General features: G+C 32.5%; 2 protein-coding genes across 4 annotated transcripts; one reads left to right on the forward strand and one right to left on the reverse strand.

Moving 5' to 3' along the window:
* The first annotated feature begins 12689 nt into the window (after positions 1 to 12689).
* On the forward strand, positions 12690 to 21311 carry LOC124846648 (protein ACTIVITY OF BC1 COMPLEX KINASE 3, chloroplastic-like). 3 transcript variants are annotated; one of them, XM_088115467.1, is made up of 8 exons: positions 12690 to 13128; positions 13224 to 13451; positions 14298 to 14633; positions 14900 to 15455; positions 15756 to 15942; positions 16049 to 16415; positions 18976 to 19133; positions 20970 to 21311. In XM_088115467.1, exons 1-7 carry the CDS (start codon positions 12826 to 12828, stop codon positions 19090 to 19092), a joined length of 2094 nt encoding a protein of 697 aa, XP_087971593.1. In that variant the 5' UTR covers positions 12690 to 12825; the 3' UTR covers positions 19093 to 19133; positions 20970 to 21311. The 3 variants fall into 3 exon arrangements, with proteins under 3 accessions (XP_087971593.1, XP_087971594.1, XP_047179908.1); XM_088115468.1 differs by lacking the exon at positions 20970 to 21311 and adding an exon at positions 19357 to 19730; XM_047323952.2 differs by lacking the exon at positions 20970 to 21311 and adding an exon at positions 19769 to 20056 and having other exon boundaries at positions 12691 to 13128.
* Positions 21312 to 23677: 2366 nt separating this feature from the next.
* Positions 23678 to 26037, reverse strand: LOC124846646 (DUF641 family protein (DUF641)). The gene has a single exon (XM_047323950.2). The coding sequence runs from the start codon at positions 25759 to 25761 to the stop codon at positions 24187 to 24189; it is 1575 nt and encodes a 524-aa protein (XP_047179906.1). The 5' UTR covers positions 25762 to 26037; the 3' UTR covers positions 23678 to 24186.
* Between the last annotated feature and the right edge of the window lie 837 nt (positions 26038 to 26874).

Raw genomic sequence — 26874 nt, forward strand, 5'->3', positions numbered from 1 at the left:
TTCCTTTGTTGTACTTTTTTACTAAATAAAATTTAAGAAAATAATAAAAATATTGTTTGAAAAGGAAAAAAGACCATGAAAAAAAAGAGACTAATTAGGTTTTTTCTTCCGGCACACCCCTAATTTCTAGTTGCACCACTATAATTTTGAAAATACTTTTTTTTTTTAAAAGTGATCTCTGGATTTTCTTTTCTAGATACCTTCCAGAACAAGTTTTTGGAAATTTTATTACATGATAGGATTTTTGAAAGAACATTTTTAAAATAGGATTTTCGGATTTAACCTTTTGAAACATAAAATGTGTTTTTGAATGAGTGTTTTAGAACACAATTTTCAGAAACAAGTTTCTCGAACATGTGATATTTTCTGGAACAAGTTTTCTTAAAGTAAGCATTTCAGAACACATAAAATGTGTTTTAGAATGAGTTTTTCAGAACGAGCTTTATTTTGGAATGTGCTCCGTCTCTCCTTCCTCTGCAGTAAAGAACAGAGTTACAATGAGAATGATGATGACAGCAGAGATAGCAATGACAATGGTGGGGATGAGATGTAGTGAAGCAGGACATTTTAGTCCTTTTCTATAATATGCAGGTATCAGAAGAAATAATTGGGACGACGCAGGAAGAAAAAGCCATTGTTTAAACAGCTGTTTAAGAAAGGCACTTATGTAGGCTGCCTTTAATTATGTAAATAATAAACATTTTTGTGAAAAAAAAATGTAATATATGATTTGGTTATTTTTTTTATTGATATAAATTATAAATATTATTGATATAATTTATAAGTAGTGTAGTTTAGTTATTATTGATATAAATTATAATTTTTCCTTCTCATTATTAGGTGTGAATTGTTTTTTGTGTCCATTTTTTCACGATAATAAAAATATTTATAATTAAAAAATAATTATTAAAATGAAAAACATATAAAAATGAACTTTTATTAATTTTTAAAATATTATAATTATATAATGAAATGAAAACACTTATATTTTTTTTTTCTTCACAATAACTATAATTTGTGGTGGGTAGTTCTTTTATATATAAGTGAATTACGTATTGTTTATAAGATAAAATAATATAAAATGTATAAAAAGCACATTATTAATTATTATTGTAGTGTATAAATATTCAATCAATCATAACTTGGACCACCAAAGACAAATCACAAAGTCTAGATGAACAATTAAACAATTTAAATGACAAGTCATTGAGTTCAAATAATCATTGAATAAATTGCAACACCATTCACGAAAGATCAAAGTGAATTAACTTTAAAACTTAGACAAGTTATTAAACTTGGACAATCATTTAACATATTTGACAGTCATTTATGAAATAATATGAAAATAGGTTACACATTAATTATAATATTTATTTTTATGTATAAAAAATTCATCTAACTTTGATATTATAGTACTTGAACTTTAAACTACACATAAAAAATGAACTGTTGACATTCAACTTAAACACGAAACAATTATAATTATAATAATAATAATTAGTATTATTAAATAAGAAAAGTCAAATAAAGGAACAGCAAGGGACAAACACAAGGGAAGGTAGCATGAAGAGATAATGGAGGCCGACAAGGCCGACAGGGGTTATTCTAAAAAAGTTCAAGATATTGTTAATGATTGAGCAACTCACTTCCGGATGAGATGCACAAGCCTAGATATTTGTATCTTCTAAACATTATTTTATTTCGTCTATTAAACAATCTTGCCTAAGGTTAAAATCGTTTATAGGTAGGATTAGTGTATGATTAATGTATTATTAGTGTATGATTAGTGTATGATTAATGTATGATTAGTGTCTAATCCAATAATTAAGTGTATAAGACAAATTGTAAATTTTCATCTTTTTTATCAAACCTCCTTCGATATAGAAAATTCCTCCCTACATAGGATTCGGTTTGCACATATTTATAAGTTTATTTGTGAAAGAAGCGATCATATCAATCAACTATATCAAATTATTTACTGAATTCATTTGTATGGCCAGCAAGCAGGTGAAAGATCTACAAACTAAAAATGTTGACCTTTCTTTTGGTATTATGCTATATTATACTGGTATAAGTGTTTTTGGTATTATGCTATATTACACCATCAAAATCAATTGTACTGCAGTAACTATCAAGATAAAAATGTTAAATGAAACAATTAATTGTTAACACTGTTTTTTTCTTAATATATCTCGTTTGCGTTAGATGAAGGTTCACACTTTTCAAGTGATTTTTGTAAAACAGAGAATACATGTGAAGATTATTTTTATCTTAACATTATATACACAAATGTTTCTTATGATGATCAATACAATATTTCGCGTAATGACAATAGAGGCAAAAAAAAAAATACAAAAATGAAGGGTTGAATTGTGTTTTAATATTTTTAAAAACTTTTTACAATGTTGATAAATACAAACAAACAAAGTTTAATGTTGTTTTCATTTCAAAGATGCATTTTATGAAATTCGTCATATACAACTTCAATGGAACAGTTAAAACTTCATTCTAAAGAAAATGTTTTCACAACACTTTCTTCTTTAAGTTAGTTTCAAAATAATAACATGCAATATAGAGTTAAAGGTATAAAGATTTCTGGTGGCTTTTTTTATATATAGGTTCATATGAAACATGCACACTATGGTTAATTCTTGGTCTGTCCAAACATGTTTCACTATGATAAAGTACTATTATTATAAGATACAATAGTACTATTTAGACCCAATCATTTCTGACTAAACTACAAATATATATTATTTGGATACAATCACTTCTGGTTAAATTAAATGTATTTTTTGGTCGTTTCTGTCTAAATTACAAACATTCTTTAGGCACCCACTTCTACAGAAGCATGAGTATTCTTTAAACCAAACTAATTTTTATTTAAGCAATTTTTTGAATAAAGGTCTGATATATAATATCATAAGGTTGCTAAATAAAATAAGGTAACAACTTAAGATGGATAAAAAATATATTACGTGAAGTTGTTGTCTTAGAAGTTCAATACATTATGTAAAGTTTTCATTGCGTAAAGTTGAAAATGGTAAAATGTGTTTATTGTCTATATTTCTATATAGAGATCAAATTGTTCCTGTTAATGGAAGTATAATAATTATATTCTTAAACCCATATTATATACAACTTTTGGAATATTTGTCTAGAAAATTAAAAAATTAAAATTTTAAATTGAAAATGGTAATATCTTTGCTTAGAGTTATATTATCACAACTCATCTAACTTATCATCTAATAATATATCATCTAGTAAATATCATTTACTCGTTGTCTCACAATTGTAGAAATTTCTATACATATAATATAATTACATTTTTTATGAATTTCAATTTTTTTCAAAATCAAACCATACACGCTCACACACAAACTAGCATAAGTTATTTGGGTTAGGGTAGCCTTGGTCTTAAAACTCACTCACGTTATTTTAAAACAAATAAAAAATTATATATATTTATATGAATATTAGATATTAAAATTATGTTTAGTTTGAGTATATTATTTTGACACCTGGATATATAAATAAAATAAGATTAAGCCAAATAAACTCTTATAACAAACAATAACAATATAGAACAAAATTTCAAATAGGACAAAATTTCAAATGAAGAAATTATTAGAGAGTGTAACACTCCAAATTCCAAATGTCAAAAGATATTACAAAAATCGAACATTTCAAAACATCCTTATAGCGCAAAAACATCTTTTTCAAAAATTTCATTATTCAACACTTCATTCTCCATACAAACAAGGTTCAACACTCTAACATCACTCTCTTTTCGCACACAAGGTCAAAGAGAGTCATATCCCATATTGGGTGACATATAGTCTAAATCAATATTTAGTACAACAAGAAGACATGTGTCATTCACCTCTCATGCTCATTGATCAACCACCATTAGCGCATTCAATCACACATTCATGCTTCAATGTCAAACAAGAGTCCAATCTGACCCCAACCAAACCAAATAGCTCCATTCCCTGTTCAATATCACGTTCTACAACCCTTGAAGCTTGTTCATCCTCCACTTTTCTTCAAAATGCATTTTTCCAACAAAAGTACACTGGGATAATTGATTACCACTAATGATAATCGATTATTCTAGAGAGGTTCAACACCCAATTTTTTAGCTATACAACGTGTGAAAGGATAATTGATTATCATATCAAATAATCGATTATTCTAGTGACGAAACTCAAAACGATGTGCAAATAATCGAATATCACTTATGATAACGGATTATTGTCAAATCCAAACTCATTCTAGACAAATATCAAATGTTCAAAACACACACACACATCATTCCCAAACCACTTGGAAACATACTTGGCACATCATTCGTACATTTAAGCCTCATAGATACATGGAAACATACCCTAAACATATATTACCAAAGAAATCATCCCAAACCCATTATATAGATTCCACTCATTCTCATCAAATATAATACTACATATAATCATCATACAACCCTATAAAACTTTATACAACACATACCTACATTTGGCACTCCCTCAACCTGCATATTTCTCATATACCCAATCATCACACATATATAATTAACACAACCCTTAAGAAAGCCCTATTATCATAGGAAAACTCCTAACCATCATGGTATACAACATATCATAATGCAGAAACACATTTTTATGCATTTCTCATATCATTCAAGACACTCAAGAACATAACCACATACAACATACAATAAAAATAAGGTAAACTTCCTTATACTTTGGACAATACTAGGGTCTTCTCTACCCATAAAGACCAGACAATAACACCCAAGCCTATCACGTTTCTGCAGTTGAATCCTCTTTCCAGAAAAACATCCCTCTCTCTCACTCTCTCTTTTCATGTAAGGTTTCTAGAGTGCCACCCTCTCTCTTATTTTCTCTTTTTATTTTCCAACATATCTAAACCCTTTTCAATATTTGTTTTCAATCTTTGAAAACCACCTAAAATATATCTCCTCAATTTTGTATATATTTATAAAAGAAAATTTTGGCACCCTAAAATGTAAGATCCGTGAAATGTATTTTGTATAAATATAAAATGTAATAAATATTATGGATAGTAGATGCTAGGTATAAGGTAGAGTAGACGACTACTGTTGAAAATGTCACTATTAGACGATTATTGGAGTAGACAATGTAAGCACTAGACGATTGGAGAAGTAGACAATAAGAGTATTATTGTTAAAATGTGAGTACTAGACTTGTGAATGGAGTAAATAGTGTGAACATTATATCATTGGAGAAGTAGACAATACGAGCATTATATGACCTTAATAATAGAAAGACTATATGACATAAGCTTTAAATGATACTAATAACTAAAGAAAGTAGATGATACAATTTTGTTGGACGATAGAAGATTTTGGTAAGATTATCTTTCATAGAATTATCAAGGAGGATATTGAGAATATATTTATTATGAAATTTGTTATCATAAAAAATATTTGACCGTTAACGAAAGATTACATAAGAAATAAGATGAATACCGATGTACAATTTGAATATTTTTATATTTCTTAAGAGATAAAAGATTTGATAATACGAAAATAATTTTAAAGATTGTTAGGAATTGTCTTTAAGATAATTTCTCTTATTTTATCTCAAAGGATATTATAAGGATTATCTTTAAAGATATGGATTTTATTTGAGAGATCTAATAAAGAGAAAGGTGAGAATATATATATATATATATATATATATATATATATATATATATATGATATTTTGTGGTTATTAATATGCTTATGTAAAATCTCTTAAGAGTATATAGGATTTTAAGGGTGAGAGTAAAGCTTATAAATATAATGTTAAGACAATGTCGTCTAAAGAAATGAGACAATATATGATCATTTCCAATTTTGAAGTTTAACAAACAACGTTAAACGAAATAAGAGTTTACAAATAAATTGTCTATTAAAATAACTTTATGTAAAAATAGCGTTTTTTAACATGTATTGTCTAACCAATAATATTTTACAAAAAACATCTAACAAAATGAAACATTTATGTGTATGCTTAACAAAACATTGAAGCTTAAAATTTTATACCTAAATAGTGTTGAACGTATAAGCATTTAAAAAAAAAAAGAACCGTCTAGGAAAAACTCGGTAAACAATATAACTTACAAACAATTTTATAAAGTAAGCGTCTAATATTTTATATCGTCTAAAGATTATATATTAATCGCTTTGATTCCTAAACTATGCTTTTATCAACGAGTTGACATATGCCAAAATGTTTTAAACATGTAATGTTCCTAAACGATTTCCAACATTTAAAACATTTATTGCATGTACGAAAAAATATTTCTTTGCTTGTATGCTTTGTTCTCTTTATCTATGCAGTCATGAAAGTACAAGAGTTTACTCGAATTCCTGCACAAGATTGATAAAGATGTTAAGAGATAGGAATACATTCCGAGAATGTTTCCTTAAAGCTTCAGCTCTATAGAATCGTACAAAATACTTTTTGTCAAAGTTATGATAAAGCACTGTAGCTTTGCAATGTAGACCTAAGTTTGACTACCTACCTAAAAAGGCAACAAAGCCTACATGGAAGTCAACTCTCAATCTAACATATCTTTCTCAAAGAAGACTACATATAGATGATTACATGAAGAGAAGACAAGAATAATATGTGCATATAATCAAACTTGTTGTTACGTTGTCTCTTTACGTCGTCTAACACATTCATTTAAAGAGAAAATCTTACAAGTCTTTCAAATTTGCTTTGTATTGAAAACCTATTATCTCTTTGAGAGTTATTAAATCTGTAACTTGTTTGAAAAACCTTTTTAGTTGTGTTGTAAATTCATAAGTGAATTAAAACACTTAATGTTTAGCTTAGTTGAGTTAAACGATCTAGTCAATTGACTAAAGTTGAGACCATAAATGGTTGATAATACTTGTTGTAAACTAGGAGTGGTTAAACTCGTATAATCTTTTTAAAGATTAGTGGAACCTCTTAAGAGGTCTTAAGGGTGAACATGTAGCTCAGCTTAGAGTGAACCAGTATAAAAATTATGTGTTATTGCTTTGCTTTATAAAATGTTTTCCTAAACGCTTTTTAAACACACCAACATCTAAGAATTATTGCAGACCATCTAACCACTGCAAGAGTCGTTAAACATTGGTTTGCGAAAAGATTTTAAAACATTATTCAACCCCCTCTTCATTTTAGTGTTTTCTTGTATTTTATATACATACTAAACGGGTGAATGAACGTGATGCTTGGTGAGGAAGAACGTGACTAAGCATATTTGGAGGAAAAACACGAGTAAGATTCAAACATAGGAGAAGCTTTGAAGTTTTACATACTAAATCTAGGAGAGGAAAATTAATATTTCTTGTGATTGTAGAATGAGTATCGATATACATTGTCATGTTTTGTGTTAATGAATTGATGATAAGTTATGAGCATGTCTACATGAATGATTTGAGACGTTTGTGAGCAAGCATCCATAAGTACTTCTAAGCATCTAAGTATGATTAGACAAGTATAACATCCCTATTTTTCTTAACACTTTGAAAGCCATTTACTTATAAATAATCAATGGTTTCTAATGAAACATCTTCAAAACATGATTTTGAAAATAACTTTAAAAGAAGTTAAATTGTCTAATGGTTAAATATACGATAACCACTTCCAAAATCTTATTAAAATAATACTTAAATGGAATAACCTTAAAACCTTTATAGATATCCCTTTTAGCCCGTGACTCAAGATTTAAACTATTAGATTGTTAAGTTAACTATTAAATGATTCAAATTTTAAAGGAAAGGTTTTTGTTTTTTTTTCTTTCTATTAGAGGGATTTTACTAGAAATTAAGTTTTGTTTATAACCAAATGGTTACGAAGGTGTTAATAATTTTTGAAATATTACATAAAATATTTGTTAAAAATATATTATTCCTTATGAATATCAATGTTTTAAAAAATAATATATAACAAAGAACGGAAAAACTTTTCAATATGAGCTCTTGTGTTATTGTGTGTTTTTCATATACGCATAGGTTGTATTTATAGATAGAAGTAAGGAAATAGTAATATTTGATTCAAATAAAATGATAAATAATAATAAATCTGGTTTGAATAAAATAATAAGTAATAAAAAATCTGATTAAACTAAAATAAATATAATATATTTAAAACAAATACTCACTCATAAATAATGGTATTTACCTATGAAATTAACAATAGTATAATTTTTTATTTATTTTGTAAACTATACTAAATATTTGTCAGAATCATTAAAAACGCACCAAAAAAAAGTCCTCTGAACGGACGCCAGGTGTCAAGCGGAGTAAATTCGGAAATCAGATAGTGGAATGCAGGTGTCGGCAGATGAGCGGACGTTCGTTTGACGTGGGAAGCAAAACTGAGTTTTGGAAAGTTTACGTCACACTCTCTGCATGCATCTTCTTCTCTAAACTCTGATATTATCAAATTCTCCTACTTCTCTCTAAAAGCTCCCCCTTCTCTCTATCAAATCTCACCTTTTCTCTTCTCCGATCACCGTTCAGGCACCGTAGAAGCTTTTCTAGCGTCCAGAGTTTCAGTTTGAACCGAACGGTTTCGAATTCTGAACTGGTAAGTTCTTCTTCTCGTTAGTCGTTCGTTCTCTGGCACATGCAAACCAAGTCCTGGTTTGCATGAATTCATAGTATCATTCTGAACCATTTTGTTTGTTGTTTAATTTTGGTTTGAAGCGTTGTTGAACGTGGAGAGTAGAAGGAAATTGTAGTCAGACGAACTGTATTGTCTCTAGGACGTTCGTTCACGCTCAGAGGTAAGGGAAGCTTATTTAATTTAATTTGTACGTTTGTTGTTCTGTATGAACGTTCGCTGAGTTGCTAAATTAAAGTGAAGCATGATTGTTGAGATGTTTGATTATATGAAAAATGATGGTTGCTATGTCCTGATGTATGAAGTATATGAAATTTACTATGATATGAATGTATGAAATTATGAAGATATATGATGAGAATTGAATTGAGATAAATGATGTCGAAGTATGAAATTTCCCCTATGAAAGTGTACGTTTGTCACTGAACGGTCCTTGACCGTTCGGTTTTCTAGTGAACTTGGTTAGAATTGGATTCTTTCATTTGGGAAGAATCCTAGTTGAGGACGAGCGTCTTCACTTCGAAATATTGTGCATGAGCGTTCGGCCAAGAACAGTTGGTTATTGACGTTCGATTATAAACTTAAGTGTGTGTGTGTGTGTGTGTATATATATATATATATATATGTAATTGTATATTTTCGTTGTTCATAAATACTACTCCAATAATATCTTATTATATTTATCACGACCTTCCATTATAAGTTTAGTAGTGCTCGGTCTTACACCAAGCGCTCGTACTCGTTTCTTTTATAATCTATATTGAGAAAAATAGCATATGTTCAACTTCAATAGAGTTTTCTCTCTACCGTGTTCGGTCATTGATTGACATTCGGTTTTCTTGATGTTAAACTCAAATAAGCTAAGTATTCATAAACGTTCGGTCTCCTTATGTGACTTCTTCTAAGTATTATTCTTTGAATGTTTTGAAGTGTCTATATCCATTGGTTCCAGCCTAGAGTCTTAGTACTTGGCATGATCTTTTTGGTGTTCGGTTGGAGTTCTCAAGAGTCAGTTTATATAATTGGCTCACCTTGTAATTAACGTTCGTTCCATTCGTTCTTGCAATATCTATTGCGTTCGGTTTCTTTCTCAACCCGATAATAATCCTCTCGGTCTTAATCTATTCTAGAACTGGAGACCTCTCGGTCTCGTTCCCAGCGTTCGTTCTGGTTCTGAGTTAAAGCTTAACGTTCGGTATTTGGTACCATTAGTGATCTTTGAACGAATGGTTTAATTGAGATGATTGATAATGAAAGATGAAGAGAATATGATATGAATGAAATGTGTTAGATTATGGACGAGCGTTCCGGGAAGGAACGACTCATGAATGAATATTGGAATTGGTAAAGTATGAATGTGGGCATGCTAAGCTGGCAGTTCATCCTGATGTTCCGTGAGTACTCGTCCTCACGTAGAGGAGGGTAGGTCATGTGTGGGAACGACAGGAGGTTCTAGTCCTTAGGGGTACTTTAGACAGATATGACTAACCTCATGTGGCAGCTGTTGAGGGTATCCTAGTTACTACATCACCCGGGTGCACGAACGCCTATAACTACACAGATTTCATACAGTCCGGACAGTCAGTCTAGTATTAGGCTTTGTATGAACGTATGATGAAATATATATATTGTGTGTTTGATTTTGTGAAAATGTATGTTTATACACGAATTAAATTACATAAGCTTACCCTGTGTTTCCTATCTTGTCTTGTTTTGTACGTTCGTCTTGTCATTGCAATGATCATCCGTATGGATGTGAGCAGAAGGAGACGAGCTGTTGGAAGATGCACTGGAAGAAGAGAACTTGATCGAGGTTGAAGTGAAGACCGAACAGTAAGACGTTCGGTCAGTAGTTTAGTTTGTTGTAAGGTGGTCGTTCGATTACCTTCTCTTTTTGTTTAGTATGATCGTTCGGTATATTTTCTTTTGTAAACCGTTCGGTCAGGTTTGTACCTTTGTACAACTTTACTTTCTCGTTCTGCTTTGTAAGGCCGTTCGGCCATAAGCGTATGTACTCTTTAATGTAAGACTGATCTGTAATATTATTTAATGTAATTATTCTATCATATAGTTTTAGACTGTATTTTTGGGATGTTACAATATTCCTACCACAGGTTTAATTATTTTTTTTTAATTTTATTTGGTTCATAAAAAAATTGAAAGGAAAATATGTATATAATATTATTTCCAAGAAAAAAATAGACATACTAGTTATTTTATTTCCCTGAAACAACTGTTTTTACTAGCTTCTTTGGAATAATATATTGAATATGAAAGTGATTCGGATAAGAGAGAGATGGTGTAACATAAATTTAATTTCTCTTACTCATTGGATGAAAATGAAATAGCAATACAAAAGAAAACCAATGAACAAGGGAGGTAGTGAAAAGGAAAGTCCAAAAATTCTTTTGTATGCATCTATGTGGGTCATTAGTGCGAAATAGATAATACCATAAATATGGCTTCTTCATTCAGAAGTTCAGAGAAGAAAGTAAAGATAAGCGTTTGTTGAAACTTGTGGGAATAGAATTTTAAATATCCGAATATAAGTGGTTGTGGATCATGGAATTCACATGACCACAACTCTACGCCACTCTAATTAATTATGTTACACAAAAATACAAAATAAAAATCTACACTTTTTTTCCTCTTTAATGATAAACTATATTTTCATAAAATTGGGAAGAATAAAAAAGAATTTCAACCCATAAATAAAATTACTTTGTAAAATAATTGCTTAAGGAAAAAACAAACAAGGTCTTTTTAGATAAATAGAGAACGTTGCTCACACTCTATTTGGCATATCACTTGACACATGTATGAGTATATCTTTAAGTACATGAGTGTAAGAATACAAAAAAGAAAAAAATTATTTGACATCAATAAATATCATTATTGGACAATCTAGTATAAGAATAAAATGATCTTAATAAAAGTTTTTTTTTTGTATTTTACAGAAAAATATAAAAAGAAAGATAATAAAATAATATAAAATGGAAGTAGAAAGTTTTTTGTATCAATTATTTGTCCTACAATGATTCTGTTAGAAATATTAAATCTTTTATCTTTCAGTTTATCTTTCAGTTAGTTTGTTAATATTTATTATTTGTATTTTGGGCTTAGCCCATATTTTTTCTATTATAAATAGAGAACCCTATGTGTGTTTAACACAAGGAAGATTAATTCCATATATAATTTTCATTATGTTTAACATGGTATCAGAGCCTGGTTTTCTGATCTCTTCCGGTGGTCTTTGCTGTCTGCCGGCGGCTGGCCGTCATGGTCGCCGGCAGCCCCTAAAAATATCCAGAATCAGAGACAAGTCTCCTAGAAACCACTGCCTCCTCTGAATGACCGGACCTCCCTCTCTCTGTTTAGACCTTCCAGAGCAGTGATTGCTGCCATCAAAATCTGTCTTCTTCTCGTCGCATGTTTTTGCATCTTTGGACCTCCTTCTTTCTGCGTAATTTGCTGTAGAAGGTTTCGCCTCTGTATTGCTGTAGAGGGTTTCGCCTCTGTATTGCTGTAGAGGGTTTCGCCTCTGTATTGCTGTTCTTGCCTTCTTCTTCCTTTCTTATTGTATCTGTCACACAGATCTGAAGTGTTTGTTGCTCCTTCTCTGCTGCTCTCCTTCTCTGCTGCTCTCCTTCTCTGCTGCTCTCCTTCTCTGCTGCTCTCCTTCTCTGCTGCTCTCCTTCGTACATTTTTGAAGTTGAAAACCTAGTTTAGTTATTTCAAGCTTGGTTCATACAATTTGTATGCTCCAGCTTGAGGGGGAGTGTTAGAAATATTAAATCTTTTATCTTTCAGTTTATCTTTCAGTTAGTTTGTTAATATTTATTATTTGTATTTTGGGCTTAGCCCATATTTTTTCTATTATAAATAGAGAACCCTATGTGTGTTTAACACAAGGAAGATTAATTCCATATATAATTTTCATTATGTTTAACAGATTCTACGTATTACAAAAGAAAAAGTGATACATATCTAATATTTTTGTATTGATATGGGTATTAATGGCGTGCACAAAAAATATTGTGTCGCCCAAATGCAATTTCGTGTATGCCTTTCCCATTACTCGTTTGACTCATTTTCGGTTCGTCCAAAACAACAACCGCCATTTAAATTTCCACTGTCCACGGCATAATAAGAGTTGACATACCCGACACGAACAATGGCAACGGTGGCGCAGCCGTGTCCTTCATGGACGAGCGGTTCTGTTCCGCTCTCCAAGCGCCTCACACGACGACGTTTCAGGGGCAGAATCAACACTCTCACGCGCCTCACCCCACAAGCTGCTCTGGTCCAAGCACCGCCTCCACCTTCCGCGCCCAGAGACAATAGCTCCATTCAGGTCCTCACCCTGTCACGTGCCAATGACTTGCAAGCCGAGGCCAGAGCCATGACACGCGCGGCCAATGCGTCTGTCTACAACCCGCAACTGATAGCGTCCATGTATGGCTCCCAGCCCGCTAAGGTCTTCTCTCTTACCCTTTTTGGATACCCTTTTGGAAGTTCATTCGTGGGTACGGCTCGGATTCTGAGGATTGGTTGATCCCTTTTTTGTGGTAGGTGGTGCGGAGGACCCTTCAGATTGTAGTTGCGTTGGGTTCGTTTGGGCTGAAGCTGTTGCTGGACCAGAGGAATGGAGCGCTTGATAAGAATAGAAGAGTTCGTGCGTCTGAGCTTAAGAACATATTTACGAAGCTGGGCCCCACTTTTGTGAAATTGGGTCAGGGATTGTCCACAAGGCCTGACATATGCCCACCGGAGTATTTGGAAGAGCTTTCTGAGCTTCAAGTGTTGTGTTCACTTCCCTTTGACTCTTTTTGATTCAAAATCAGCGTTTCTTTTGCTTGTTAGTTAGTTAACGATTATAACTCCATAAAACTTAAAAATTTTAGAGCATGCTCTAGAGGTTGACTACCTTTAAGGGCTTTGTTTGGAGAAACTACTCGAGTTAATATTAATTCAGATAAAATTGTGTATGAAAACATGAAGAAGAAAATATAAAGTAAAATGTATACAAGTTAAAATCAATTAATGCGTAAAGTTAGATGAGAGCTTCTGTGTATGAAAAGTTGAATTCAGTTTACTTTCTATTTCTCTTCATTAAGTACATATAAAGAAATTTATTCAAGTAGAGCCTAGGTATTTGTTTGAGTAGACCTTATATTACAGTAAAAGAAGATAAATCTTGTTGGGATAAACATTTCAGCAAGGGTAAAGAATGGAAGTTTGATGATATATTGAAGGTATTTTGTTTGAAAATAAGCAAGAGTTGATTTTCCCAAGGCTTGCTTTCTTAAGCTTCAGCATGTAGCTTATGGAAGTAAGACCAGACAACTTATGTATGTGGGTTGTTTCAACTAGCTTTATACAAAGGGCTGAAAATAAGTCCATCCAAACGGTGCCTAAGAAGTTTGGTTTGCTGAGTGACTCATCAATATTGTAGCGTAAATTACCATACTTTTGTGTATAATGTCTTGGTTCTTATAGGACTTGATCAAAGTTATTGCAATGTGAAAATTTATTTGATGATGTGGTGTACGATGGTATATGCCCTTTATTTTAATTTTTGCTATGAAGTTCTGCATTAAAGAATTAAAAGTAAGGGTAATTTTGATCCTGGATGTACTTTACCAGGATGGTTTACCTACATTTCCTGATGAGGAGGCCTTTGCATGCATTGAGAGGGAATTGGGTCTATCTCTTGACTCCATATTCTCTTCTATATCACCATCACCCATAGCAGCAGCCAGTTTGGGACAAGTTTATAAAGCTCAGTTGAAGTATTCAGGAAGACTTGTAGCTGTGAAGGTGCAACGCCCTGGTATTGAGGAAGCAATAGGATTGGACTTCTACCTGATAAGAGGTCTTGGGCTTTTCATTAATAAATATGTTGACATAATCACTAGTGATGTTGTTGCGCTTATTGATGAATTTGCACGTAGAGTATTTCAGGAGCTCAACTATGTGCAGGTAAGTTCTTCCATCATTTCCATATGTTCTTTTGAACTTTGTTTTCATTTTGTAAGTTTTTTAGAAAAACAATAAAATGATAAAACATTGAATCTTTAGCCTATTGACTTTTGTCTAGAAAATGCTTGAATCTACTAGTTGTAGCTTTCTTCATTTGTTGTTATGGGGTGTTATGCTCCCTGTTTATTGATAGTAAAACTACTTATTTGTAAATTATGTAAGATTCTTTTTCAGGATTGAATGTAAATTTTGACAGGTTCCTGCAGGAGGGACAAAATGCAAGGAGGTTCAAAAAATTGTATGCTGACAAGGAAGATATCTGTGTCCCTGATGTTTTCTGGGATTATACTAGTGCCAAAGTACTGACGATGGAGTGGGTTGATGGAGTCAAACTAAACGAGCAGGAAGCTATTGAGAGACAAGGATTAAAAGTGTTGGATCTGGTTAATACAGGCATTCAGTGCAGTCTCAGACAGCTACTTGAGTATGGATATTTCCATGCAGATCCACATCCTGGGAACCTTTTAGCAACACCGGAGGGAAAGCTTGCTTTTCTTGATTTTGGGATGATGAGTGAAACTCCGGAAGAAGCAAGATCTGCCATAATTGGCCATGTTGTTCACTTGGTTAACCGAGACTATGAAGCTATGGCTCGTGACTACTATGCTCTTGATTTCCTGTCACCTGATGTTGATGTATCACCAATTGTACCAGCACTACGAGACTTTTTTGATGATGCACTTAATTATACTGTGAGTGAACTTAACTTCAAGACACTGGTGGATGGTCTGGGAAACGTTTTGTATCAATTTCCATTTAATGGTGAGATCACAGAATGCTTTTTATCGATTTCTCATTTTTATCTTGTACTTGTTTCATAGTGATTCTTGAGTCATTTCAGCCAGGGATAGATACACACTTCCAAAAAACACATTGATATTAATTATATTCTACCTGTGAAAGAAAATAAAACATTTTGTTATTTTTGTTAGAACTTTCAATTTAAATGGTTGACTGATGATATTGTCTATTTCAACAAGTAATTTTTGTTACATATACCTGCTATTTGTTGCAGAGTTTGATGGTTTGGATTTGGGTTCTTTTTTCATTTTCTTTTGGCAGTCCCAGCCTACTATGCTTTAATATTGAGGTCCCTCACTGTCTTAGAAGGTTTAGCACTTTATGCTGATCCCAATTTTAAGGTTCTTGCGGCATCATACCCATATTTTGCTAAGCGGCTGTTGACAGACCCAAACCCCTATCTAAGAGATGCTCTTATAGAGTTGCTTTTCCAGGATGGGAGATTCAGGTATACATTCAGCTATATAAAGTCCATGTTTCATTCATTGAACATGATGATAGAATACTTTTTTTAGTAAATTTACTTGAATAGACATTGATCTAGTCGAGTGCAGGTGGGGTAGACTTGAAAACCTGCTAGTCCAGGGGAGAATGGACAGAGATTTTTCTGCAAAAGAGGCTTTACAACCTGTCCTGAAGGTATTGTTGAGTCCAGATGGTGAAGAACTCAGGACCCTTGTTATTAAAGAAGCTGTTCAAGTGACTGAAGCTTTTACACTTAGCACAATTTCTGATACATACAAGTCAGTTCCTGATTTTATGAAGACTCTTGTTTTCAATGGCAATGCAAATGGACCCATTATAATGTCCGAAGTTGAAACACAAAACATGATAGAGCTTAGAGATCAAGTATTCAGGATATGGGGACTTTTGCAATCATCTAATGATTTTGATCCAGATCTTTTACTACCTATACTACAGGTAAGCATTTTCTGCATTATTGTATTTCTATAGAATATGAACCATTTACTGACTATAGAGACATTCGGCAGGTGTTAATTTATTTATTGAACTGATTTCGTATGTAACAAAAACTTAGCACAGCTATAGCACTTGGTCAACAACTTTGTGTAGCAATGATGTGAAACAAGACAAGTACAAAACAACTCTGATACAAAGAGTACTACATATGATTGCAGCTCACTGATTGAATACAAAATAAAGAAATACTATAAGATTACATTAAAGATATATTTGTGATTGAAACACATGCTAATTTGAGATCCCCATAAGAACAAATCCAAAACCACAATTAAAACAAATATCAGTGTTTCAAAAGTCAATATTAATCATTGTTGATACAATAGGTGACGATGATGGTTTTAGTGGACTATGACTATGAGAAAAAGTGTTGATTTGATTGAGGGTGTCATGAGCAAGGAAGACCAAGAGTTCAACTAATGTAATATGGAAGACTTGTTGGACAGAGTGAACCTCTTGCAAACACTTGTAACACTTGCAAACATATAGTATGTTATTTTTAAGAGAATAACAATGATACTCTTACGGAGAAGAGAGTATCCTAGGAGACACATTCGGTGACTCTTGTCAAAATAGTGGAAAATAAGACTGATTTATTATTCTCAATCATAAAAAATACATTCCGATACCCTCTATTTGTAATAATCTAATTCTCCTAAAAAGAGAAATAAGGAAACTAGGAAAATAAAATAAAATAATAGATTATATATCTATTTCCTCTAATTAGGAAGATTCTAAAAATATTATATCAAATTACAACAAAAAGTTTGTGAAGTTGGAGATATGTCAACGACAAAACACACCAACCAAAAGCACATACAAAGGATCTTTCATTAAATACACATATACATTTGAATGGTTCACCAATTATTTTTAAAATACATTTATGCCCAAAAGATGTGATAGGAAGTCCTCAAATGTTAGAATGGCTGACAAGTGTCCCGTAAGAAAGAAGGACTTCCCCCCAAAATTTCTTAGGAACATGATACTAGAAAGTATAGTTTGTCCTATTAAGTGCCCATTTTTTCTTTCAACAATCTCATTCTTTTGAGGTGGGCTGGCACATGAAGACTACCCCTTCTTTTCGGTAAAAGGAGTTGAACTCAAAATTAAAGTTGTTCTCGGCCTTATCAGACCTAGTTCTTTTACTACTGATTCCAAATTGATTCTTAATCATTGTGATAGATTGAATAAAAGTAGAACTAACCTCAAGTTTGTGGTTCGATAAAAACCCCAAGTTACTCGGATACAATCATCTATAAAGGTTATAAACTATTTAGCACCTTAGATATTAGAAACATTAGTGGGACCCCATATATTAGTATGTACAAGATAAAAAGGGACAAGACTTCTCATATTAGTATGTAAACTCGCACACCTCACAAGGAGACATTTCACCTTTAAATTTTAAACAAGAAAGGGAAAATAAATCTTACAACTTGGAATGAAGGATGTGCCAGCCGATAATGGTATAGTTGAACTTTTTTCTTTATTGGTCATGGTGGATTTGGCTGAGGGAGTGACTATTGATAGTTGAATAGGGTCCTCCATATAATAAAAGTTATTCCATTCTCTAGCATGTTCAATCGTCCTCTTCAAGTTCTTGTCTTGTAATAAATCTTACTATGTAAAACATTACATGAAGGATCTTTTTTGTTTTAGTACAAAAGTCAGATTAGAGGACAATTTAAGGACACTTTTTAAGGTTATGGATGTGCTTATTTGGACCTCTCCATGTACTATTGCTGTGAAAGTTTTCTTGTTGCTAGGACATGGAGAATATGTGGAGAAGTATTTGGTTAGTGGGGTCATATTTCCAATGACTCCATAGTCTAGTATCCAATAGTCAGAAAAACGTGTATCTAAAGCATTAAGACCAAAAAAAATTGAAATGAAAGCTTACTAGAATATATTAGAGTGCACGTACTTGTGGGCTGGACATTCTACAATTCCGTAGTAGTTTGGGATCTGTCCCCAATTTCCGTCCAGAATTCATGATCTCAGCCATATAGGTATATTATGCAACAGAAAAGGCTACAATAGTGATGAGAGTGGCGCAGCAAAGCCACAATGAAGGTTATGGTCAAAGACTCGCCAAGATCTAGAGCTATAAAGAAGAATATATTTCTTCTATATTTGAATAATGAGGCCATTGGACTTATAAATACATGAGCCTGCTGATTCATTGTGATACCCATATTCATATTTATGGTGACTTGTAATCTTGCGACCAATGTATAGAGAGAGGAAAAGAAATAATAAAAAAGAGTTCACACCTAGTACCTTATTAAAGATAGGAACAATCAAATTGCTCTGAAAGTAATGTAAAACTATTCTGACGAAAAGAAAGGAACATTGAAAGTAATGTTAAATGAAATAATTTTAAATATTTAGTTGAAGTGAATTTAAGGCATTTTATATTTGACCCTCAGTTTCATTTTTCTTAATCAAATCTGCCAGTAGTTTAATTTTAGATGAATTTATGTTTGCACATGAACAGGTTCTTCAGCAACCTGAGGCACGCAGACTTGGGGAACGTGTTATGGGGGGGATCACTCAACGTCTTGCAGCACGCTTTCTGCAACAAATACTTCGAGTTCCAACACCTTCCACATAGATTTGTGTCACTGTCAAGTCAGCCTATATAGTCTAGACAAGGTGCATATTCTATATATATTTTCTTTGTGCTTGTTAGAAGGTAATTTAAATTTCATCATCCAATAAAAGAGTGAGTGTTGATTTATGGTATAAGTTTTACACATTAGTTTGAACATAAAATTAATTTTATTTTATTTAAAGTATGTTTAGAAGTTTATCCGTAAGTACCATGTTCACTTCTTTCTTACAACACCTGAAGCATGACAAATTTGTTTTACTGTAGTTTCTGCAAGGAAAAATACTCTGGTAGGAATCTGTTTGCAAGAGTGATAATAGGTATATGGGATTCTGGGTGTGATAAAAAAAGTTGAAATCCATTTCAACATAATATGATATAATCAAATTCTTATACTCAACATTACGAACAAGTTTTAAACAAGAATTCGCGTACAAAATGGAATGGATTGTCGTATTTTAGTCATTGTAAACTATTAGATATTTACAATGTCATGTGTTTTCTCTAGTTATGAACTGAAGCATTAGATAGGATTATGTTACTGGGGTTTGTTTAGATCTATTTAGTGTTTTCATCGGTATAATTTGCAATGCTAGTTTAGTTCAGTCATATTGAATTGAATCACTTGCCGTACTATGGTAGCTTATAGTATTTTGTTTCTTTTATCGTGTCTTAACAGGGAATAGAGGAATTACATTCTTACAGAGCAAGAAAAGAAATTGATTCTTTCAAAATTGTTGGATTAGCTTGTTTGTTTTGAATCCTCTCATTTGCAAGAAAAAAAGAAACCTGTACATATTATATACTCAGTATTATTGATGCTGCAAGCATCATAATCAATCATAATAATCATCATCATCGGTAAAAATAATGTAATAGTGTCAATTGAGAAGGCACTGCTCTTGTGCCTCTTGTTTCTTTTCAAGCACTTTGATATTTGAGTCATAAATGCATATATTTATCTCTATTAACAATGGCAAGTAACAATAATAGTTTTATTAGTTTTATAAGAAATAAATATATTTTTTTTGTCTCTAAACTAATATAATAATTTTGTTTTGTTCTTAAATTGAATTATTAAATATTTTGTTCATAAACTTTCATAAGATTATATTATAGCTTATTATCTAATTCCATTTGTCACATTTATATATTTTTTTATTAAAAATAATATTTTACATAATTTTTATTAAGTTTAGAGATTAGAAAGTTTATAATTTAGTTTAAAAATATAATAATTTGAGAACCTCGAAAAATATATTTATTCTGTTTTATAATTATGTTTATTATTTTAGCTGAAAATTATTTGTCAAATACTATATGTGATGTTTGTTAAGATGTAAACTTTAAATTTAATTCAATCTTACAAAATCAATTTATGAGGTAAAATTTATTTATATATTATAAAGTGGTATTATTAAATTTTTATATATATTATAAATTGGTGTTATATCTAATTAATGTAAGAGTTCTAAAATATTTCATTAATAATACTTTATATATATATATATATATATTATCAGGCGTAAATCTAGATTCAATAACCGTCTGACAGTGAATAAAATAGCATATAATATGATTTTATATCGTGTTAAAAAATAGATTTTAAATTTAATTCAATTTTACAAATTCAGTTTATAAGATGAGTCTTGTAAATTGATTTTATATTCTGTAAATTGATTCTAATTAATGTAAGAGTCAATATTCTTTACGTTTATAAATTACTTAATATTGTACTCCAATACACTGGTGACTTATAAATTGCAGTTATATATGCTTTTAAAATTATATTTTGTCCATGTAGTTGCGATATGTTTAGTAGTTTTGAATAACTTGTATATTTTCGTCGGTGCATGTGTCCTAAACATGGACAATATTAGCTTGGTCAAGGGATGATAGTTTGGCGGCTACTCATTGTCACGTGTTCCATCCATGGCATCCCATTAAAACTGTTCACTGAAGAAAATTTATTGTATTGTCAAGAGGTTATTTAGAGCAAAGAAATGAGCTTATTACCGTGTTCACTTGAGAATTAATAATAGTAATGCAAATAATTCCTTAAAAGTCAAGTGATTTGGAATAGTTTAGTGTAATTTAATTTAGTTCTATCATGTAATTTAGTTAATTCATTTAAAACCATAATGCAATGTATTTCTGCATAATGTATAATGTGTAGGACTGAGAGACGTACCTTTCTGATGTGACTTTCTTGTTTTCCAATATTTGAATCGTTTTTTCCGCTTGCTTGCACTCTTGACTAAGGGGAGGTACCCACAAAAGGCACTATGATGCTCAAGTTAGGAGCGGTTTAGTGAATTGTTTATCACAATTGAGTATTTGAGTTCTGGTCAAACGTACCTAATTTTTGACCCTAACCTTATATTTATAAGTCATTTCATGGATCCTAAACTAGTACAGATCTAATAAAATAAAAACAAAGTTACCTTTAGATTTGGTCAGCTACTCATAAACGGTTTATCAATATCTTTAATCAGATATCTTAATTTAAACGCTGACCTAATTATGGTTCAACATTGTTTATATAGCAGATGACCGAACGATCAATATCAACATATCGGATGGACTGAAGTATCCTTAGTGTTAATCCTTCAATCTATGATATATATCATACACAATGTAATTCAGTTTTTCCAACCTACTTTTAAAGTTTAATTTAGTCTAATACGTTCGTTTTGAAGGATGACACAAAAGTGCCTTGCCGCAAAAGTCGACGCAGAATTGGAAGCAAGCAGGTTCCACTCATTTTGGAATGTGAATTTTGATTTCGGACTTATCATGCATCTAAATTTTATTTCAGTACGACGCAGATAATTGGACCATGCTTTAATGAAGAAAGGGCATTAGATAAAAAGGAAAGTATACGTGAATCTCTCATTTCAAAAATGATTCCAACAATAAGTTTTTCTGATACAATCATAATTTTTTCAGGAATTTATATATATAACATTAATAAAAGATTCTCTGTTAGTATATTCTTATCAATTTAATAAATTTAATTAGTTTTTAATAGTTAAAATAATTATCTATAATAAAATTATAATAATAATAATTTTATTTTTATAATAATAATTATAATAATAATTTTATTACTTTTTATTGTCATATAAAAATAATTGATACCTGTACATGTGTTTCTATTAGTAGATATAATAATATAAATATATCAACTTAAAACTGAAAAACCTTACACCCGTGCCTGCCCCCTCCGAAGCCTAACATTCAAAGTTTCAAACATTCCCAACATTACACAAATATAACTTAACTGTGTTAAAGGACAACAAAGCAAATTATTCTGCTTACTTCCTCCTCTTTTAAGGTTGTAAGAAAATTGTCACAACGAACATCCGGATTTTGATTATTCTGCATTTGCTTTTAGCTAATAGAGTGGACCTATTTAGTTTATAATATAACTTTTTTAACAATGTGTTAAAAGTAATATAAATTTTTGGATGAAATATAGTTTTAATATCTAATAACTTATAAATTTTGTCATTTTGTCCCTAATAACTTTTTTTGAACTTTTTCATCTCCAATAAATTTTTATTTCATTTTTTTGTCTCCAGAACACTTTTTATTTCGCTGATCAAAGTACTATTTAAACAGATTTTTTAAAATAAAAACGAATAAAAAAGTTCATTAGGGATGAAAACATTAAATAAAAATTCTTAGAAGTTAACAACAAAATTCAATACTTTATGAAGGAAAAATATTTAAACCGAAAATTTAAGTATATAAGAAACTATAAAATATATTATAACAAAAAGAAACTGGAAAGATTTAAACTAACTAACCAACCAGTATGCTGCACAGTGTTTCCAAGTCCTACATTAAATAGTGAGTGAAACATGTATAAAATGGAAAATTAAGTAAACGCTTGACTTGATAGTGAGTGAAACACCTAAAAGCTATGAGGGAGATTATATTCATCTCACACCTAATTAACAAGCACTTTATGAACTTTGGAATATTAGACTTTCATTAACACAACATACTAAGACTCCTCCTGACTTTCATTAACCAAACAAGTGAGTGCTGCCCTCTTTCATCATTCAAATTAAGCTCCAAATTGGTTTAAATTGAATTTTTCTAATTACTATTGCAAAATACCAATTCAATCACTACGAGGTTTGGCTGGTTGGAAAGTTTGGTTTTGGTGCCTTGACTGACGGCTAAGAATTGCTACCGATTTTCCAGGTCTAATGCAGTTGATCCAGTTCACTTAGGGAAAAGCCGGACCCAACTACAAGTAAAAGAAAAAGGGAAAAGTAGTTGATTAAAATCTACTTTGAATGAACTTAACAATAAGAATCTATAAACATAACAGAACCTCAAATTCTGCCCTTAAACTGTCTAAACAGTAGGATTTATAATTAAAAAACCCTCATTAGAAACTAATCAAAAGTAGGCCCTAAATAACAGTTCCAATGGGGATAGTGTAGGAGATCGTACCTGTGCACTCACAATTCATGTCTGCAGCTTAATCAATTGAACTGATTTGAGGAGACAACACTCATCCATTCTAAGAGAAATTTTACATTACAAATATATTTTAGAATATTCTGGAGACTGGAGAGACAAATAATTTCTATTGAGTATTGAGAAAACCAATGTCATTTGTCATATATAAGTAATGAGAGGAAATTTTACATTACAAGTGATACATGCACAATTTACTGATGTATTTGTTGTTATTGTACCGAGAATGAGAGGAATATTCTGTACAGTTAAATCTACACAAGTGACCTAAAACAACCATGAAGCAAAACTGGGAGGAAAGCAGAAAGAGATAAACAAATACCAACAAAAATACTACTGATCCTCATTGTATTGGCACCAAATACTGAACTTGAAATCTGTTACTGCTCCTGCTTCAGTATCAAACAAAGAAGCAAACATCATTAGGAATATAGGGCAACATTGGCATCGTCTTTCCAATCCAGGCGTGTCTTTAGATAAATTCTGGCAAAACAGTGGTATGTTTCACTCAAGGGGAGACACAAACCCCAACACTAGAAATATCAACAGGATTCATTTGACTCCTGCACATAGTAGTCTCATAAAACACTGCCCACAACTTCAAGAAGAACTCTGGTTAGACTTGTCTGTACATCTGAAAGTACCTATATAAACCTGCGATTGAATAACTACCGTGCCAATTTTAAAACCAGGAAGCACAGTGAATCCCACCTTGGCCCTTCCCTTGTTTGGCCAGGTCAACCTCTTTGTTACATCTTCCATGTATATCATAGAAAACTCCACTCCTCTTTCCACTTGAAAAATCTCGACTGCGGGTTCAAACGTGTAGGACAACTTATGCAGTGTCCAAACGGCACTGGCCATTCCAACAAACGCCTCATAAAACATACTCAAGGACCGCCACGAGTTCAACACAGCCTCCTTCTCCTCCAAATTGACAAAAATGGACGACTCCATCGATGGATGGATGAGCCTCTCATACTTGTGCTCACAGAACCGCGAAAACTCACAACCAGGGTGAATACCCAACAAATCCATGGGATTGCTAGACACATGCTCAAGCAGTTGCTTCAAACAACTGTCTCTTTTGTCCACATCCGAACAAACGTGTTCGTTGGACACTGTTTCTTTCATTCCAAAATCTAAGGAGTCAAAACCATGAAACATCCCTAAACAAACGTAGGACAGAAGCGCGTACTGGTTGTGACCTTTCTTGGCATAATCAACATTGGGATGAACAGCATTGGCCGCTAAGCCCAAATCCCACCCTGCTTTCCTCATCAAACCGATTAAAATCTTGGTAAACCGATGTGTCGCTCTAGAAGCATCGTGCAGCAATAAATCGAACACCTTAACAGTTAACAAAACATCAGAAGAGGGGTTCAAAGCGCTAGCACAAAGCTTCTTAGACAAATTCACGTTACCCCTGTGAAACTCGTCCAGTTTGGCTCTTAGGGCTACCACCTCGTCATGCTTCTGCTCCAGCTCCCATTGCAAGCGGTTCGAGACGGTGCCGAGGGTTCTCAATTTGCTCTGATTCTCCTCCACTTCAGCTTCCAAACACGAACCGAATGGAAATCCACGATGTTCGGGAGCGAGGTAAAATTTCTTCAGCTCCGACAGCCTCTGCAGATGCGAAACCAACACCTTGTCTGCACTCGTTACTTGCTCCTCCACGAACGGCACGTGCGCGCTCTGGAGCTGGAAGTAGGAAGCTTCGAAGGCGGAGACGGCAGCGAAGACCGAAGAGATCAGGGCGTGTGCCGTTTCTTTGATCTGAGCTTCGGTTAACGCCGGCGCCTTTTCGGGCTCGGGAGATTTGGGGGCCGGAGGAGTGATCTGCGGCGGGGGGTTTCGAGATTCCAGCGGGGATTGTAAAGGCGGAGATCGCGGCGGTGGATTTTGAGATTCATGCGGGGATTGTGGAGGCGGAGAGCGCGGCGGCGGAGAAAAATTGTGGGAGGGATCGGGGTCGGGCTTGATGACGACGACTTTTTGGTCGGGGATGATCTCTTCGGTGGAGTCAAGGAGAGAGAAACCGTCGATGTCGTCAAGGGGAGAAGCGTTTTCGTCGGAGAAGAATTCAAAGGTTTTGGTCTTGAAAGCGAGGGCGAATTTCTGGAACATTTCTGAGATTTGTGGGGGTTTGGCAGAGGAACCGTCCATTTCAGGCATCGTGGTTGGGGAATTAGAAAGGGATTTGGAGTGAAAGGTTTAATTCAATTCTGCTATAGTGTTTGTTGGTGCGGTACTGAATGATGGTGGTGGGAATGTGCTTTGGATGTCTTGGAAGAAAGGGCACATGGGGTTAGTTCGGTGATTTCTTTTTCCTTCTAACATATGTTTTTTATTTTCTTAACGTGGCCTTTTTGGATGTTGTGTTGTGTGTGTACTGTTCTCTCTAGGTTATGCCTTTTGAAAGGGGAATTGCCTTCTCTTCTGATTCCCGTTAACGGTAAAATGAAAGAAAAGAATGGCGTGGAGGAGGTGGCAATTCGTCGCATTCTGACCGTTAATATATACTTTTTGCGGAAAGGAAATTAGGAATGAAAAAATAACGGTAGTGATTTCAGTCATGTCGAGCTTTCTTAGATAGATGAGAAATATTAAGTTTGAATAATATTTTAACCACTTCAAATAAATTTAAATTTCATTTAAGTTTATAAAGACATTGATTTTAAGTTTTTATAAAAATAAAATAAAACCAATTCACATCTTTATACTTAAAAATAAGGTTTCTTTAGTACTTTGGTTTATTATTTGTGAGTTTGATTCAACATATGTAGAATGTGTTTGTTTCTATTTATTTACTATGCGGTAGATAAAAAGTGATGAGATTCTTACATAAAAATATAAAAGATGTTTAGGTAGGGTTGAGATCTCTAACTCAAAGTATTCAAAGTTGTTTCTTCTATCATTCAGTTGCGTTATTATCTTTTATCTCCTTGTCCTAGCCACGAGAAAGGGTGTCTGCAGAAGACACTAACGTTCAAGTCAGTAACTTGGTTTAATAATATTTAATCAACATGAGTCCTTATAACTAGTTACCTGACCCTCTATTAAAGATATATTTAAAATGAGCTTATCAACTTGCATTATTCTATTAATTGTCAATCAATGGTTGTTATTATTATTGATTACCCTTTAATTATCTTAACAGCTGTCTTTACCGATCGGTTACTGAATTGTTAATTGTTTGCACGCCTGGTCCATTGGCCTAGCGAGTATCCATACAATACACAAGCCCTCCGAGCCCAAACAACTTCTTTGTATAGAATTGTGCATGGA

This window comes from Vigna umbellata, chromosome 5, assembly GCF_029865625.1.
Source record: "Vigna umbellata cultivar VRB3 chromosome 5, Vumbellata_1.0, whole genome shotgun sequence".
NCBI lineage: Eukaryota > Viridiplantae > Streptophyta > Magnoliopsida > Fabales > Fabaceae > Vigna > Vigna umbellata.

What these genes read in the sequence shown, in the direction of transcription:
- LOC124846648 (XM_088115467.1), top strand. Translation starts at nt 12,826, where the DNA reads ATGGCAACGGTGGCGCAGCCGTGTCCTTCATGGACGAGCGGTTCTGTT. An exon ending in AAGAGCTTTCTGAGCTTCAA is followed by an intron (nt 13,452 to 14,297) that starts GTGTTGTGTTCA and finishes GTACTTTACCAG; the next exon opens with GATGGTTTACCTACATTTCC. An exon ending in TTTTACTACCTATACTACAG is followed by an intron (nt 16,416 to 18,975) that starts GTAAGCATTTTC and finishes GCACATGAACAG; the next exon opens with GTTCTTCAGCAACCTGAGGC.
- LOC124846646 (XM_047323950.2), bottom strand. Translation starts at nt 25,761, where the DNA reads ATGCCTGAAATGGACGGTTCCTCTGCCAAACCCCCACAAATCTCAGAA.